General features: G+C 38.9%; 1 protein-coding gene across 6 annotated transcripts in view; it reads left to right on the top strand.

Annotated features, from left to right (window-relative positions):
* TNKS1BP1 (tankyrase 1 binding protein 1) overlaps window positions 1-18,491 on the top strand; it is a 52,214-nt gene that overhangs the window by 15,831 nt on the left and 17,892 nt on the right. For 4 of the 6 annotated variants that reach the window (XM_081316607.1, XM_081316608.1, XM_081316606.1 and 1 more), the window contains exons 6-11: window positions 1,400-3,120; window positions 9,849-10,233; window positions 10,394-10,535; window positions 11,393-11,526; window positions 11,818-11,966; window positions 18,252-18,330. In XM_081316607.1, the coding sequence (XP_081172733.1) occupies window positions 1,400-3,120; window positions 9,849-10,233; window positions 10,394-10,535; window positions 11,393-11,526; window positions 11,818-11,966; window positions 18,252-18,312 (2,592 nt within the window). In that variant the 3' untranslated portion in view covers window positions 18,313-18,330. Of the gene's footprint in view, window positions 1-1,399; window positions 3,121-6,675; window positions 9,513-9,848; window positions 10,234-10,393; window positions 10,536-11,392; window positions 11,527-11,817; window positions 11,967-18,251; window positions 18,331-18,491 lie in introns of those variants that run through there. The other 2 variants (XM_081316609.1, XM_081316610.1) reach the window with 2 other exon arrangements.

Consider the following 18,491-nt stretch of genomic DNA (forward strand, 5'->3'; position numbering starts at 1 on the left):
TTGTGGCAGGTTTTGGTCACTTCACATGACTCTGGGACACTGTGACCGTCATAAATATGAATCAGTTGCCAAGCATCTGAATGTAAATCACAAGACCCCGGAGATGCTGCAACATTCCAGCTGATCGGCGCTTCTTCTGGGCTCAGAAGTGCCAGGATCAGCGCCGAGCTCCAGTTGGAGCTTGCCACTGATCCTGGCACTTCCACTGAGCCCTGATAGCCCTGCAGCTCCAGCCGTCTCTCGCTCAGGCTTGTGCTGTGCTGCCACTGGTTCCGCTCATTCCCCTCCCCCGCTACCACTTTTCTAGGATGGTCGTGTATCACCTGCCAGGTGCCAATGTACCACAGGTGGTACCCGTACCACTGGTTGAAAAGCCCTGCCCTAGTTGAAAGTCAGTGGTCCATATGCAAGGTGGAGAATTTGTAATTCTCATTATGTTGAACTATAACTCTTGAGCAGCCCCAGTAACATTTCCCATTATTTTATTTTATTTATTTATTTATTTATTACATTTATATCCCGCCCTTCTCCGAAGACTCAGGGCGGCTTACAAGCTTAGCAGTAGCCTTCATTCTATGTATATGCCTGCTTATTAGGGCTTTCACACACACCCCCAAGCGGCATTATTACAAGGTCAGCTTAATTGCCCCCAACAATCTGGGTCCTCATTTACATTATGAAATTGCTGGGAATTATAGTTCGGCAATATTTGGAGAAACACATTTTTACCTCTTAATATCTGAATGATTTAAAAATTGCTGTCAAAGGACTTTTCTAGCTCCAAGTAGTTCTCAACTTAAAACTGTTTGTTTAGTGGCCATTCGCAGTGACAACAGCCCTGGAAAAAGTGACTTGATCAGTTTTCTCATGACTGTTGCAGCATCCCCATGGTCACGTGATCCATATTCAGGCGCCTGGCAACTGGTTCCTATTTATGATGGTTGCATGGGTTCCGGGGTCATTTGATTCCCCTTTTGCGACCTTCTGATCACCTTCTGACAAAGTCAGTGGGGAAGCCGACCATGTTATTAACTTGACAGTTGCAGTGATTCACTTAACAGCTGTGGCAAGAAAGATCACAAAATGGGGCAAAACTCACTTGCTTAGCAATAGAAATTTTGGGCTCAGTTGTGGTCGTATGTCGAGGACTACTTGTATACCAGGCTGAAACTAGGATCTTTTGTGTTTAAAATATGGACTTTGGCTAAAATATTTTTTTAAAAAAAGTAAAATATGAATAGTTCCTAGGTTATTTTTCTTCACTTTGTATAATGTGTACTTCTTGTGATTCACATCCGTCTAATTTATTATCCCAACCCTTTGTCCATAACAATCTCATTCAATTTTCCCATTTGCCTTGTTTTTTTTTCCTCTTTTCCTCTTTTTCTCTTTTTTTTAGGATCTTCTGGGATGGTCACGGAAGGACCTTCACAGTGAGTTTGGCATTGTAGGTGCTGATCGTTCTGATACCTTTCGCTTAGGTTGGACTGCCGATGTAACTGAAATGAAATGGCTCGGAGAAACAGAACAGGATCGAGAGTTTGGCACTGGCTTACAGGACTGGCCAAACTCATATACTGTTGATAATGCCAAAAGTCAGGATATGGAATTTGGTACCAGCCCGCAAGAATGGGCAGGAGGATCACCCTTACTGGGCAATTCTGGTCCAGGGCAGGAAGAGTGGCTTGCTTCTTATGGTAGCCATTGTGCTGATCATCCAGCCGAGGAATCAGATTGGAGCAGCACATACACCATCAGTGCTGCTGAGGTTCAGGACACAGAACCCTACACGAGGAAGCCGGGCTGGCCTAGACTCTGCAGCGCTGGCAGTGATCAACAGAGTAGTGAGTTTGTTGCAGTTGAGAAGACAGATTGGAACAGCCAATATCATGATGCTGCTGCTGAAACATCTGACTGGCCCAAATACCATATGGAAAATATCAGCTGTCCAGAATCAGATGTCAGCCCCAAATCAGCAAAGGTGCCTAGCGAATCCACTATTGAGAGCCAGCTGGAAACAGAGTTCAGTGTCAAACATTCAGATGACAGCACCCCGGTTTCTGTGTTCAGTGCCAGCCACTTGGGCTGGCCTAGTGAATCTGATTCTGGCAGTGGTACCAGTCAACCACAAAGAGAGAGCAGTGCTCATCAAGTGGAACAGTCTAGTGAACCTCAGAACAATCCAGAATCTCAGCTTAGTTTTCAGCAGGACTCAAGACCAGAGACATATGGTTTTGATGATGGCAGCTATCCAGAGTCTAAATTGAATGTCAAACAGTTTGACTGGCCTAGTAGATGTGAAACAGGAATTGCTCAAAACCAAGGTGATGAGTTCAGTTCTGATAAACCTGACGAAGTCAAAGAAAACAATGGTGAAATAGGTTGTAGAATTGAAAAAGACAGTGGCATCAAAGGCAGTAACTCTCAAATGGAGGTGGACAATCAACAGTTCTATACTCAAAGACCAATCTGGTCTGATGAATATAGCCTGAATAAATTTGAACCAGAAGAAGATTGTTTTGCTCCTGGTGGAGGAGATTGGATCAAAGACTCTAATTTCTCAGAAACTGAACAGAACGATACTACCAGACAAGATCTAATAGCTGGATTTGGCTCACTAGGTTTGTCTGATCAAAAAGTCACAGTCAATTTAGAGGAATCAACTGACAACCTAATACATCAGGCTGGGAATTTAACAAATTTGGCCATGGACGAGCCCCGAGGAATTGGAGAAGGTGAATCTGAATGCATTCAACATCTTGACATTGGGGATTTGGCTATATCCAGTGACTTAAAAGTTAAGAGCTTAGAAGCTTATAAAAAACCTGTGGAGAAGCAGCTTGACTGGGTCCTTCCTTTTGACATGGAAACTTCATCTGCTGCATCAAATACAAGATCGGTGAATGCAGAAGGAGGCAGAGAACCCGATGTTGGACAAGCAGATTTAATTAACAATATGGATGTATCTGATACTAAAAAGGCAGATGTATCTGATTTGAGACCTAAGACTTTGGATGGGACTGAAGTGGCATGTAGGGATGAAAGCTATCACTTGGAGGTTACTGGCTTAGAAGATGATGTAATGCAGCATCAAGGAGGAACATCAGTATCTGGAGAGAGGTAAAGACTGTTACAATTATTTGATAGCTGAGATGCAAAGAAGGAAAGGATGGACTAACACAAGGAATTAAAATAGCAATTAATTTTGCTCTTGCATTTATTTGTTAATCAACTATGGTAAATGATGACTAATTGCTCATGTTTTATTGTATTTGGCTGTGCTTCCTTTCATCCCTGCAAGTAACCAATTATTAGTGTATGCAGTGCTATATAGTTCTTTGTAATGTAGACTTGATGAAATATGTTGCAACTTGGTCTGAAAGTCAGACAACGTTGGAAGAACCTAAATCTGCAATGCCGATATTGCAGTTCTGTGGAAACACAGTTCAGTTCACACTTAAGATGGTTGCTATTTCAGTCCTAGTCTTGTCTAAAACAGCCTACCCCAACTGGACACAAAGTTGTGTGATTTCAATTTCTAGAATTCTCAGTAAGGCTCTGATGAATTGAAACTCTAGAAATTGAAGGCCACATCTCTGATTAATGTGTAGGCTGAGGAATGTTGTTTTAAGCCAAGTGGGAAATAACTTGTATTTTTCACTTGTTGTTAAACTACAATTGCTAGCTAGGGTCATTGGGAACTGTTTAAAATCCATAAATTGTCCATTAAATAATAAAACAAGGATGTAAGAGTGATTGGATAACCACAAGTGGAAAGCTAATATATATCCTCTTTGTTAATGTGGAGAGAGGCAAGCATAGAGAAATAATGGTATCTAATGAGTCTTGAAGCTGTGTTTTCTGGCATTCTATGTAATCTGGCCAAAAGCCCCAATTGTAGATTTAGTAGTTATGGTTAATATTTCTCTGATTTTCTTTCTACTTGAGAAAATGTAGCAGAATACCAAGTTTGCTGCAAAATGAATACACAGATGTCAGTTTGAGTTGCTCCAAATGTAAATGTAAAGTTAGTCTTGGATTTTCTGCAAGAACTGTTCTATTTGCTGTAGTATGATCAGTAGTTCATGAATTGTACTGTTTTGTCTTGGGTAGCTGCCATATTCAGCAAAAGGGATGGCAAGGGGACTTAAATTACATTCAATGCTTGAGTTTAGCTGTCTGTATCTGCTGGGTCTAGTCTTTTTTGCACAATATCAGCCAACTTTTTCTCTCTGAAGGTGATCTCTCCTGTCTCGTTCTTGTATTCTCTGAGGTGAATGCAAGATAATATCCATTTTCCCCCTGTAATGTATCCTTGTTCATTTTTATCTCTTCTCAGCATATTTTACCTACAATAAGACCCACATCTCACCTTGATCTTGCTGATATTTTTCCATTTTCCACAATGCTTGAATTTTGATTCTTAAAGTTGATGGATCATAGTTCAAAAGCAATATTAATCAGTAATTTCTGGCTAATAGTGTCAAATTTCCTCTGCATTCTACTAGCAAGTGTATAAATTCTTCTCAAAATGTATAAGGTATTAGTAACACCTAGGAATCTCAGAATCCATTCTCTTAAGCAGATCATGACATTATTTCTTTTTAATACATATATTTTGACTATTATTGACTTTCCTATTTTCCTGATCATAGATCATCTTACATGACAGCTTCTCAGTGATTAGTTTCATTAGCACCCTTCCTCACATTCCAGTTTTGATCTACTGCTACTTAGGCTACTCGACATGAAATGTCACATGGCTTCCAGTAAAAAAATGTATAATGTAATGTTGCGAGACTGATGACAACAAGGAGTGTATTGCAAGGACTCATAGCTAATGTAAATGTTCATTGAACTGTATCCTGATATGACCTTAATATATCTTTTCTTGTTGAATCCCCTGGACCTTGATGGAGGTTAAGTATGGCTGAAGATTTAGAGCAGCTGTGGAGTAATGTTGCAGTAGGAATTTTTCACCTATCCTGAGGAGTTGTTCATTTTATATTTAGTAGGTTGTTCTGCGGTAACATATCCAAAGGGAGAAATAATCGGGATGGTAAGAAATACGGAACAATTTTGGCTTTTGCCAGAGTAGTAGAACAGAACTACCCTATGGAGATTCTCAATTCTAGAACCATGACTATTGCTTTTACTGAAGAAATAACATTTTTGAAAACAAGTTAGCTTGACAGGAATGCAGAATTATAGCCCGCTATTTTTAACTCTGTCATTCTCTTTTTCTCAGTCTTGCACTAACATTGGGCCCATTTTCTGCTTGCATACTGTATGTACCATTCATGTTTCTACCCCATTTTCTGTGACTTGTAATCGATTTTTCCCTGTATCCTACTGTTAGAGGAATTCATCTCATTTCAAGGAATAAGGCATATAGATTCTTGGCTTATTCTTCCATAATGCCCTCACATTATGAAAGGAAGAGCATATGAGAAAGTGCTTCTGCATAATTTTATAAAGAAATCTATATAGCAGTAAAAATGCAGCACATTTCTAGATGTCATCAAATCATGTTCTCCATGTATTTCTAGATATTGGAGAGGAAATGTTAATCAATTTTAAATAGTTGAAAATTGCCACCATGTAGCTCATGATACTTATGATGCTTAAAGATTTATTCAGGAGAGGTACTGGCTGAATTGGTTTGAATAGGTAGGGAAGAAGAAGACTTCTGTATATTGTTAAGGCCATCCTGCTCCTCTTTCCAACTCAAAGTCTGGATTGGTAAGATATTTTCAAATTGTGCTATATTGAGAGGTATATTTTGGCAGCTTAATTTAAACGTGTCAAAGTTCACTCTGTTAATTATGTCAGTCCTCCCCTCTCAATCACCCTCCAGATTGTATTTCCAAGAAATCATAACCAGTTTTTCCTGTCTTATTAACAGGTGGCGTATACTGTTCCATATACATAATACAATCTTAACAGTTAAAGGAAAACTGCTCAAGAGGAAATTATTTTCAGAATAAAATGATGAGGGAAACGAGTAAGGGTGAAGAGAGAGACTTTAATTCTAATCTGCCAAAAAAAATATGTTTCCCCTATTCTTGAGACTTTTTAGGAGAGCGATGTCCAATTTTGTATAATCAGATTAAGAGCATAATAACCTTCAGAAAGAGAATCCTGAACAGCTACTTTACATATTATGCCAAATTTAATGTGGCACACCTGGAATCAGATGGGCTTTCAATTTGTTATTAGACCTGCTGTTAGAGGAGTATTATGGCAAACACTATATAAAGCAAGGGTCTTCAAACTCGGCCTTTTTAAGACTCATGGACTTCAACTCCCAGAATTCCTCAGCCAGCATGCCTTGGTGAGGAATTCTGGGAGTTGAAGTCCGTGAGTCATAAAAGGGCCGAGTTTGAAGACCCATGATATAAAGAATGGAATCAATTAGCCATCAGACAACGGACACATTTTTTATTTTATTTTATTTATTTAAAAGATGGCTGCCCATCTTAAATAACTCTGAGCAGCTCACAAGAAGTGTGGGTTCCTGGATTTTGTATTGTAAGGCTCCCTTCATAAAATGTCTTACAAGCATAGGACACAAAGAATCTTCCATAAGTAGAGAATACAACTTCTGATACAGAATTGTAGTGCTAACTAAAGGTAAATTGTAAAGGTTTCCCTGTCAATTGTGTCTGACTCTAGAGCATGGTGCTCATCTCCGTTTCTTGGCTGAGGGAGCCAGCATTGTCTGAAGACAATTTCCACGGTCATGTGGCCAGCATGACTATATGTTAAAGGTGCACGGAACACTGTTACCTTCTCACCAGAGTGGTTCCTGTTTATCTACTTGCGCATGTTCATCCTTTCAAGCTGCTAGGTGGACAGTGCTAACTGTAGTTGCATAAATTGCTATACATGTTGAAAATCTCTTTGTTTGGTATTTGAACATTTAAAAACCCTCAGAGTCTTCAAAAACTTTTCATGGTTAAAGATGATAGTAATTCATTCAATATAAAAAATTCTCTGGAAAAAAAAATCCTTGTCTTTCATTTCTTTTCCTTTTCATCTTTAAGATTTGTGCAGCCTGACTTCCATTTTCCATATTATTACAGTATCTGACTAAAAAAATTCTAAAGTGTAGGAATATATCTGCACTGCAAACTTTATTCTAACTCCTTAATTAAGGCTTACTGAATTCTGCCTTTTGTTTAAATACAGCATTTTCACTTTCTCCTTGCTTAGAATGGGCCTGAATATTGTATGCTATCACCATTAGACCAGTGGTTCTTATAATTGGCCATTTGGAAATTCAGTAAAGTTGAAGACTAGGATTGCAGCCCCATTGAATAGTGTAGGGACTTAACAATTCTATGCTTGATACAGAGTATCAGTATCTATTGTTTGGCTGTTCTGGAAAAAAAATAGTCAAGAAGACTTTAAGCCAGCATATTGCAAGCTTGTGATATGTAGTTACAAACTACATATAAAGGGTTGATATTGTAATTATAGTTCACTGTGGAAGTCACGCTTCTAAAGTCACTATTATATTTTGCTTGAGGGTAAAATGAAGTATAAATTTTTATTTTCTTCTGCTTTCTGTGTAATATTTAGTTGTCTTGGATTTTTTGAATCTTACCTGCATTTTTTTAATTAGTTTTCCAATATTACAATAGTATCTTTAAAAGGCAACGTGGTGTCTGGGTTACAATAGTTCCATTTCAGACAAATACATATTATTACAAATCTCCAATTTGTTTTTCCTTTAATACATACTATCTCTTATCTAAATTAACATATTTCTCATTGCTATACATCAGTCATTTAATAGTTTTCTTATATTTATCAATACTTTAGTATATTTTATATTTTAACATTCCATCTTTAAAACATCAAACACCTTATATATTTTTCTAACTTTAATTTTACATTGATATTAAAATTAAACGTTTAAAATTTCTCATTTTCATATTGCTAAATAACCTCCTTTCCCTTTACACAAATTTCTCTAATACCTAGTAATGTAATACACTTCTTATTTATCTCATTTCCATATCAATATTAGTAGTACAATATTAGAATAGTAGTCATTAGAATACCAATTGCAAGGAGGAGAAAGAGGACAATATAATATTCTTGTTTCTCATTTAAAGTTTCCACATATTAAAAATTAACCAAAATTTCTTCCGTTTCAACATTTAATACATCCGCTCATGTCACTACATCCAAGTATATTAGTTACATTCTATCATTTTTAACATATATACATCTTAATCCATATCATTTAAGGAACTCAATTTTTCAAAGTTAGTATTCATACATTTGTGTTTTATTTTTATTTTTTTTAATTAGTATTTTTATCTACTCATCAAAACAATCTCTCGTAATCCAAGTACGATCCTGCCTATTTTGGTATTATCTATTTCAGGCCTCTTAAGTATGTCCATATTTTTTCAATCTTACTCTTGCTTTCTTCCTTTGCCATGTCATTTTTCGCTTCTTTGCCTCAGGATCATCAAAGCATTCTTGTGTTGTTATATCATATTGAAGTGGCCACTTTTGAAGGATTGAGGAGTCTGTTAACAGCACCAAATCTTCTCCTTATTTTCGCCTCTTGATATAATTGTCCTGGTCTGAATAGATTTTTTTCCACCTTTTTTCCATTATAATCTTCAAAAGTCTGTATTTGTTGAATATTTAATTCTTCTGCCAATGTATTTAATTGTTCAATTTCTTCTGTTAAGTTCTGTCCCAATAAAATATTAGTTTTAGTCACAGTTTGAGTCTGTTTCTTCAAGATGTTTTCTAGTTCTTTCCCAAAAGCTCTTATTTCATCGCCAGCTGAAGAAAGGAACTGATAAGTTTGGTAAGCTATTTCCCACATAGCATAGATTTGTTTGTGAAACTCTTCCATAGTGAAGTTTCACATGTGGTGTTCAAGGTTAATCTTATCTTGTTTTTCTTAAATATTTTCTTGATTTGTTTAAAAGAGAAAGTCAGATTGCAATTTCAGGTTTAGCCACTGGGTGTTCTCCAAGTATTTTGAAAATTCTTTTCTTTTAGTCTGTTTCTTTTTTCAACGTTTTTTTTAAACACTCCTGGGCTTGCTCACCGCTTATTTGAAGGGAGGATTGAATTTCCCCCTCCCTCTCCACAGGGGGGAAGGTACTTAGCAGCTTATTTAGGTGAAAAGAAGATGATTAAGGTATAAGAGAAGAATCTTACCCCCGTCTCTTCCACGCTGCTTTAATGTTGCCTGATGGTAAGTTTGACTTTGGCTGTCTGCAGCCTAGTAACTGGCCATACTACTATGGCCAGTCTTTCGTTCGCCGGTATGAAGGGAATGCAGGCACTAACGGGGGTTGCGGCTCCCCGCGTTTCTGCAAAAGCCCCTTCTTTCTGGTCACCCCTGCAGGGTGACTCTTCGGCCCTTTTAGGACACCCCCCCCCAGCGATGCGAAACTGGATGTGGAAGATGAGAGCCGTCCTCCAGACGTCTATGTTGGCTGACTTGGCAAACCGGAAGCCTCTTACCTGCATTTTTGAAGTGGTACAACCTTATAAAAGATTCATGATTTTTGTAATGATTCATCTTCGATATGCTTATTCTGCTTTTGTTATTGATAAGCATATGTTTGAATCCTCTCTTGTCCACTTCAGTATATCTCTTTATTATATCTGGAAAGTCCTCCCTTTCCCTTGGACCGTGCAGCTTAGTCGTACATACATTTTCATTACTCTTACATTGAGAAAACATTTTTTTAAAAAGGGAGCAGCTGAACTTGGGGCACGTTGATGACAGAGAAGCAAGTACAGCAAACTAAATGAAATGAAACCTTGTTAAGAATTCTATTTTGTCTCTCTATCTCAAACTGAAGCAGAAAATGCCATAGTCAGCGCCTGTCCAGTCCCAGCTGCCTGTTGGAAGGAATGGTTTCCAAAAGTGCAAACAGACCAGAGGCCCAGCAGAAGAGGCCTGCCTCCTTCCATAGCTGCCATTTGGAAGAAAAAAGGAAGCTGAATAACTTGCCCAGTGAGCTGGTGCCGGCTGCTGAAAAGATTAGGCCATCTCCATTTCCACTGGAGGATGTAGGAGAGGTCTTATCTGACACAGATGGTGGCATCAGCCAGCTGAACAGTGGAAATGGGAGGCAGCCACCTGAAAAGGAAAGTGAAAGTCAAGCCACACAACCCATTTCCCAGGACGATTGTGCTTTGGAGGGAGCTGAAGCATTAACAAGAGAGAATTTCACCTTCTTGGAGGCAAGTACTACCAGGAGTGGCGACTTGAAAGTTAAGAAGGCTCTATGGTAACATTGGTGCAGCAATGTGGGAATTATGATAGTAGTAGTAATGTAGTAATTAAATCCTAAATAACACCATCTTACGAATATGTCCTATTTTTACTTCTTTATGCTTGCAGGATACGGAAGTTCTTGATAATAGTGCACATCGGGACCGTGCAAGTTTGGGGCGCAAGCGGGGTCATCGAGCCCCAATCACCCGAGCAGGAGGTACTGTGTTAGAGAATGATAGGAACAGCTGGATGTTCAGAGATTCTACAGGTAAAATGCCACCAGGCTGTTCTGGGGATGAATTACTGATTTTCGTTACCAGTGTTATGTCTATATGCTTGGCTTGGTTCTGTCATTTGTGCAGCATGTTTCTTGAAGCTATTGTGTATGTTAATGTCATCCTTGTGAGATAGTCCAGAGATGAAGCACATCAAGAAGTACAAGCCCTTTCTTTATTTTAAGGTTTCTTTAACATAATCTTGCAAGTCTAAAAGTGCATCTCTTTCGCTGCCCCCCCCCCCTGCTTTTACAGTTCAAGAAACTAGAGAGGTGCCTTCTGAGATGTTTGCCACACCCTCATTCCCTCTGTGGGCTTGGCTACCTCTTATATGACCTTTGCCTAGCGTGCAGCTCTTCCTCCTTTCTCCCAAGATCATTCCCACTTACTATTACAGTTAAATGTTAGTTATGTATTTACCTGTTTCCAAAAGAAGGCACCACCTGTACTTTGCCTAAGTCAGGACTTACCAATCATAGTGCATTAATAATGATTTACTGAAGTTCTGAAATCTGTTCTTTTCCAATGCCATTGCTGTACTTGATATTTGAAGGAGTCCATGAAGGCAGGTCTCTTGCCTAATGATCTAGAAATAGCCAATAAATAAATAAATAAATAAATAAATAAATAAATAAATAAATAAATAAATAAATAAATAAATAAAATCTAAAAATAGAGGAGAATTGGAGGTGAGGGATAAAACGTTTAAGTATTCGCAGTTTCAGACAACTCCCTTGGAGCATTTTACTATAGGCTCCAAATTTTTTCCAAGTTGCCTGCCATTATTTTGGTTTTATGCTTCGTTTGTGCATTAATTTTTGTGGATTTTTCTCTCCTCGCCCCTCCCCAGAGCACCAGTTAGTTTCTGCAGTCTCTGATGAAGAAGTCCACGAGGAGTCAAAGAGCAAGAAGTCACGAAGCTCTCCATTGTCCAAGGGGGTAAAGGTAGCCCTCTTCCCGGGCCTCAGTCCTTCAGCTTTGAAGGTAAGCTGTAAAAGGAGTGGAGGATAAAACAGAAGAAATTAGAATATATTGTCAGATTGGAAATTGGATTGTTAAGATCATCCTAAGGTGAAATCAAGTTCACCTTGATTGGGATTGGGAGATTAAGGTATAACAGGGACCCAAGCCTCTGATCTCCTAAACCTGTTAAGGTGTAATGAAAGTAAGAGGAGGATAATGAAGAACTGGGAGGGGAAGTATGGGATAGCGTGTTAGCAAAGGCTTGGAGCTTTGCTGGGGCCTGCTTGTAATTCTTTTGCTCTTGATCCCTAGGCTAAATTGCGAGGGAGAAACCGCTCGGCTGAGGAAGGGGAACAGGGTGAAGCAAAGGAGGCTGCTGTACAGCGTTCAAAATCATGCAAGATGGGCAGCACTAGTGGGAAGCCTCTGGTGCTGCCACCCAAGCCAGAGAAATCCTCAGGGTAGGTTTGGTTGTACAGGAAGGGGCTGGAGAATTGCAGGTAAAGGAATCCTGGAGGCTATAGAAGCACATTTGGCGTCACTATTCTAGGATCCTTGTGTGATAGCAGGTGATCAACGTAGGACTCTGCCAGATAGGACTCTGCCAGGCATGGAAATCTTAAGATTTCACCCTAGGGTAAGATTTGAACCTATGACTTAGTGCCAGCCCTACTGCAACGGCAAAGGGGATCTTTTTGAACCTACTTTTGAGAACTACTGGTGGTAAGGGTATCACATTATATTAACTTGGAATCTCTGTGGCATTTGTGAGCTATGTGTGTTTCCAGGATCTTTTTCTTATAGTTTCTCAGCTCGTAAAAATTTGAATAAGTTCAATCTGGAATTCTTTGCTTAAGCTTTGCAATGTTTTGCTGTTAGTTCAAGGCCAGAAGCATATTCATAGTGGTGCAATGTGTCAACAATGCCATATTTCTAGGAATATTGTTAATTATTGTTCTGAGTTTGAGGGCCTTCTGGAAGACAAAATAGCTTTGGATGATGATGATTTAACTTATCCATACTCTGGTTCTACTTTATCCTGCTCTGGTTCTATATGGAATGTCACAATGAAATGCACTGAGCAACCTGGAAAAAAAAAAGGTCTTTAGAAATTTAGATTGAGAAGGCTTCTAGTGTGAGTCCTGGCTGACAGAAGACATCTCTGCAAACAAGCAGAGATGATGGCCACTGTGCAGAAGGAAAGACTGGCGAGTGGACCAGATCTTTGAATTTGTCCAAAGACATTGGGAGATCACCCACAAGTGCTCTGAATGGCAGTTTCCCTGAGGAGACTGTAAAACAGCAGTCTTCCATGGGTTTAAGTGCCAGGAGTTGAAGGAGACATAAGAGATTTGGAATATTCATCATTTTTGTTGTAAGATTTGAAAAAAACAAGTATATAATCAAATAATATGCTCATGGGGAACAACTGAAATGGAACGAAATCCCTGTTAAGAACTGAGGCTTGCTGAAGATTGCAGATGGATACCAGAGGGAATTAAAAGACCAGGCAGAAAAGAGGTAAAATGACTAAGCTGGCTATAACTTTTTCTTATCATATTTTTTTTTACATGGGCTGAAATATTAATAACTAACATCTTTTAGAAGACAATGAGAAAAAACAACAACTTTTACCTAACATAGACATTATAGAGTTTGAGAGTATGGAAGACAACAAAATTCACATGAGCAAAATGGGAATACAAAAGATAAATCAAGAAAAGGATCTGGATATGGAACAGCCACAACAAGAAATTCTGGACGGTGCCTCTTTATGAGAAGAAAAGGATGTTTTCTGGAACAGTTGCAATAAGAAATCCTTTGCCTCTATGCTATGGGATTTACAAAATAGGCTGGTGAAAGCTTTTGAAGACTTCTTTTAAATTCTAGAGAATAATGAAACATTAAATCCTACATTCCTAATGCCATAGGAATGATTTAAAGATTGTGCAGAGCAAAAAGAAAGAATATAAACTTAGACTATTGGACCAGAGATAAACTATTTTTTTTTATATTTTATGTTAACTTCTGACATAAAAAGATTTCTGGGCAACATATAGATAGATAATAGTTAGGCTTTGGGGAGAAGAATTTTTTCTATTTGTAACTTTAGAAGAGATTCAAAAAATAGTATGTTAGCTTATACTCAATGTGATGAAGGTTGGAAGCCTCTTATTGTTTTTACTATGTATGTAAAAAACCTCCGTAACGTTTTTTTAAAAAAAATTAGACTGTCCTTTCCTCAGTTTAGCAAAATTGGTGCAGAGGTTTAATTGTGTCCCGTAGATATGTTGGGTAATTCTTCTGATCAGTTTGTCAACTTCTGTTTGGTTTTATATCCGAAGCTGTACTATATGCACATCTTTAAAGATTCTGAGAAATCCCTGTTTTAACAAAAGAACCACACACAGAAATAAAAACAGATCTTGGAAATAGTCTTATGAAGTAGGAATGGCAGGTGGGAAATGGGGAGATCAAGGTGCTCAGAATGTAATGAAATCCCTGGAATGCTGAATTTATTGCACATTTGAAATACCTGTCCAATTATTATTGCTTAGTTTCAGGTGTTTTGAAGGCTGCTTGGTGAGACGGGTAGTTTTATATCCAATAGCTTCATATAGGTTTCTTCCTTTTAAATCTGCACAAAATTCTGCAGTTGCTTGTTTTTTGCCTAAAAATTCCGTGACAGTTTGTGATGAAAGTGCTGTGACAGAATGGAACATTATATGTATTTTTTATATATTTTTTTTTATTGTTATTATATCAAAAATTCCATTTCTGTATTGAACAGTGTGTTGTCTAGGTATAAAAATATTAGAATATAATAATCATCACATTCATCGTAATCTTATCAAAATACAATCATATACTGGGAAATAGCAATCATATTGTTAAAAATAGTATTTTCTGCATTGACATTAATTGTATAACAAAACATTTACTAATCTGCTATAGATCTTCCTCATATAATCCACATTTTAATCATATTTCCAACTTTCTAACTTCTGTTTCTGTCAGCTAACCATTGGTAAAACAACTCTCATGTCATAGAGTATTCAGTTTCTTCTTTTTCTTTAATTTTAAATATTAACCTATCCATTTCTGCACACTCCAGTATTTTTTTTAATTATATTTCTCTCTGTAGGGGTTTCTTCATTTTTTCCAATGTTGTGCATATAGTAACCTAGCTGCCGTTAATACATGTAAAACTAAATATGTAATGCCTTGATTGAGAATACTGAGAGGAGCTCTGTGGCACAAGAGAACCTCTGAGAAAGTTCAGACGGAGAATGTCATTCTAAAAAAAAAATACATATATTCCTATTGGGCATTATATGTATTTTTTTAGAATCGTGTTCTCCCATCTGAACTTCCTCAGAGGTTCTGCCTCAGCTCCTCTCAGTATTCTTTGGTTTGTCAGCGAGCCCAAGGAAGATTGAGTGTGTTTTCCTGTCTAGAAGCATTTCTCACTAACTGCCACTCTCCAATGTGGGTGCTGGCAGAAAGCTGCCAGATTAAAGAGCACCACCAACTTCTTTGCTGCCTCAGCACCAAAAAAGAAAGCCCAGAGGGAAAGAGGCAAGAACGTTTCCTTTTATCTGGCTTATTAGCAGAAGAGACCTGTGCTTCCACTGTCAGTTCTCCCACCTCACAGAGTGATCCCATACAGTGATCACAACACTGGGAGTGAGGAACCATTTTTATCCCCCCCCCCCTTCCCTTTCTCTTGCCCTGCTTCTCATGTACCAGGCAAGAGGGCAGGCAGGCGAGAAGAGACCATGTTCCCTTCTCCTCTGCTTTTCTTGCCTTGGGGGAAGAAGGCTGAAGTAAATCTTCTTGATGTCACTTTGGCATCAAAGAACTGGCATCAAAGAAGCTGTTCACACAGCACTCTTTCTCTTACTGTTCTCCTGCCACCCATGCTGAAATACCTCCTGGACTTTACTTTTCAGGGATTAAGCTTTGAATATAAAACATAGATCCACCCAATCATTTCCAGCGCTGCACCTTCCTGTGATACGTTTTCCTCACTGCACTCACCCTTTAGAAATTCTTTTTTTGTAAGTTATAAGCCTTTGAGAGGCCTGTCAGTATCTTTAGCATAGTGCCAAAGTTCAGGATTTAGGGATTTGCCATTTGGACAGTCCTTCTGTTGAAAATCCAAGGCTGTTGTGAAATCTGTAGTACGTAACAGTGGTGATTCCAGATTACTTGTTGCATAGCACAGATCTAATCCGTTAAAATTATTTTTCTTATAATCTAGCAGCCATTTTGCTTTATAAGCTTGTCTTTCATTTATCTTTTTCCATTTACCTTTCCCTTCTAAACTTTTATCTAATGATTCTCCTTTTCCAGTTTTTATACTTCCTGTCACTTGTTCTAGGAGGGGAAAATGGCAGAACTGTTGTCGTTTTACTGGTCCTTTGGTGAACCAATGAAACAAAGGAAATAAATAAATAAATTAGAGAGTCACCATTTTGCAAGTCCACTGACCAAACAAACAGCAAGTATAAAAACACCAGCAAAGGAAGGTGCTTTCAGGAGAGAGCTGTCAGGCTAGCAGCTCAGGATGAAATAGGCATAGTGAGCAGAATCAGTGACTATAGGGAGGTTGGTGTTTCTGCTGTAGCAAAATGAAAGTGATGGCATTTATCCACAGTGAACTGAAGCAAAGCGGGTTGACAACTGCACTTCTTTCAGGAGAAATCAGAAAACATGCTTTTGATGCAGAGAAAGATGAGACAGGCAGTTTTTGCCTTTATGGAGAGCTGGTTGAGGTTGATTTGGTTTGTTTCTGTCCTTGCGAAGTAGTTTGTGGGCCACTAATGTGCAGAACCATATCGCGTTTAAGGTACCAGTCGAGAAACCAGGATAACGTAAGTGTTGTGATTCAGGATCAGCCTGTGGGTTCGGCAGTTGGGTCGGACAACTCAGAGGAGGAGGAGGGGGGTGGTGAAGAGCTTGCTGAGGGGATTGGACAGCTTGATGAGAGCCCCCAGCAAGGCCCCTCTCATCTGGTCACGATGCAGACCCAGCTGTGTGAGCCTGACAGCGTGGATGAAGATGACCCACAGCTGGCCCTGTTCAAGGACGCCCGACGCAGGAGGCAGTAAGTCAGGAGTAAACAGAGGAAGGCAATGGGGCACCTCGGAAGGAGGCACAGAGAGGCCACGCCTTGAACTGTATTTAAGGGGAATGTGTGGGAGGGCTGGTTTGCTGAAGGCAACCGCTTGGATTGTTCCTGCTTCTTAGCTCGTGTTTTATGGTTGGTGTCTTGTCTTGCTCTGTTTTATGTGAATAAATTGGCAGGCGTAATTCCAGCCTCTTGCCGTTTGTAAAGGGGTTGTCCCTACCTTTTCTGCAGGGCCGGTAGCAGGCTGGTACAGAACAGTAAGTTCTAGTCCTGCCTTGGGCGCAAAGCCAGTGTATCACCATTCTCTTCAGCTCTAGGAAGGAGGAGGCCATGGCAAACCACTTCTGAAAACCCTTGCCAAGAAAACTGCAAGAATTTGTCCAGGCAATTGCCAGGAGTCAACACTGATTGAAGGCACAAAAAACAAGTGTGCAGAGGAGCCCTCAAAGGGCGTGTTTGGTTTCTTCGTTGTCTGCCTTTCAGAAGGGAGATTGCTTTAGAGAGCATTCACAAATCTAGTTTTTCATTAAGTTGTTGGTTTGATTTATTTTGTTGATTTCTGTTTGTGGTTTCTATTGTTATACTGGGCTTTATTATAAGTCCCTTCAGTACACTTTAGTAAACTAAAGTGGAAAAGAAATAAATATAAGTGTTACCAAATTTTTTGTTCAGTCTATACTGCAATGTCTGCATAGTCGACATACTGAATGTTCTTTCTAGAGGTTCTCCTTGGCTACTTGGTCAACATTTGAAAACTATTTTCTGAAGAGAGGAGAAGGGTAGGGTAGAGTGGAATGGAATGGAGGGTCCATTTGTGCATTTATGTTGGGTGAAAAGGAAAATCCACACATGCTCAAGCTTGCTTCCAAACCATAAAATCATTTTTCGTATTGTATGCCACAGAGCCACACTATTACTTTTGTGTTTATTTTTTATTTTCCATCAATAATGGAAGAGAAAAATATAATAACCAAGGGGGGAAAAATAAAAATAATAATGCAGAGAGAAAAATGAAATAAACTGGAAAATTTATTGAAAATTATAATTAAAAATAGCATATAACTAAACCAGATGTGAGAGCCAGTTTGGCCTAGTCTAGTGGTTAAGGCATCAGGCTAGAGACTGGGAGGATGGCGAGTTCTAGTTCCACCTTAGGCACAAAGCCACCCAGGAGACTGTGGACCGGTCACTTCCTCTCAGCCCAAGAAGGAGGCAGCGACAACCTTTCTTGGCAAGATTTTTCAGATTTCAGTGAAATCTTGCCAAAAAAACTGTAGGGACTTGTCCAGCCAGTCTCTTGAGAATCACGCACAAATGAACAGAAGGGGAGGCGGGGAAGCAAATATACTGTATGACAGTGTTTAAATCCTAAACAAATTAATTTTAACTAGGTGGTATCTTCTATCTAGGATTTTAAGTCAGAAGGCATAGGATCTTTCCACCAGAGTAAAAGAATCTCTTTAGCTGCTGCCCATGAATCAAGTTCTTCATTCTTTGATGGGCTCTAAAGTTTTAGAATGTAATTAATTCAACATTAACATTCGCATTTTGGCCCTTGTATTTTCCATTCCTCTTTTTTTTTAAAAAAAAAAAACTATTTTCTGATTTTCAGATCAGAAACCTCCTCACCCAACTGGCTGCAGGTTCTGAAGCTGAAAAAGAAGAAAAGCTGAGATCCAGCCAATCTTCAGGCAAGTATTTTGTCTCGGGAGGAGATTTGAATCTGGCTTCCCAAGAACGCATTTGAGCCTGCAGTTGTGTAGTGGAATCATATTAAATATGCTCCATACTGCACACTTGGGCATTTTGGTTCTGCAGCTGCAAATAATGTTTGTGGAATTTGGCAGCTTGG

The sequence above is a fragment of the Vipera berus genome (genome assembly GCF_964194415.1).
Source record: "Vipera berus genome assembly, chromosome: 1".
In the NCBI taxonomy this organism is placed as follows: Eukaryota; Metazoa; Chordata; class Lepidosauria; order Squamata; family Viperidae; genus Vipera; species Vipera berus.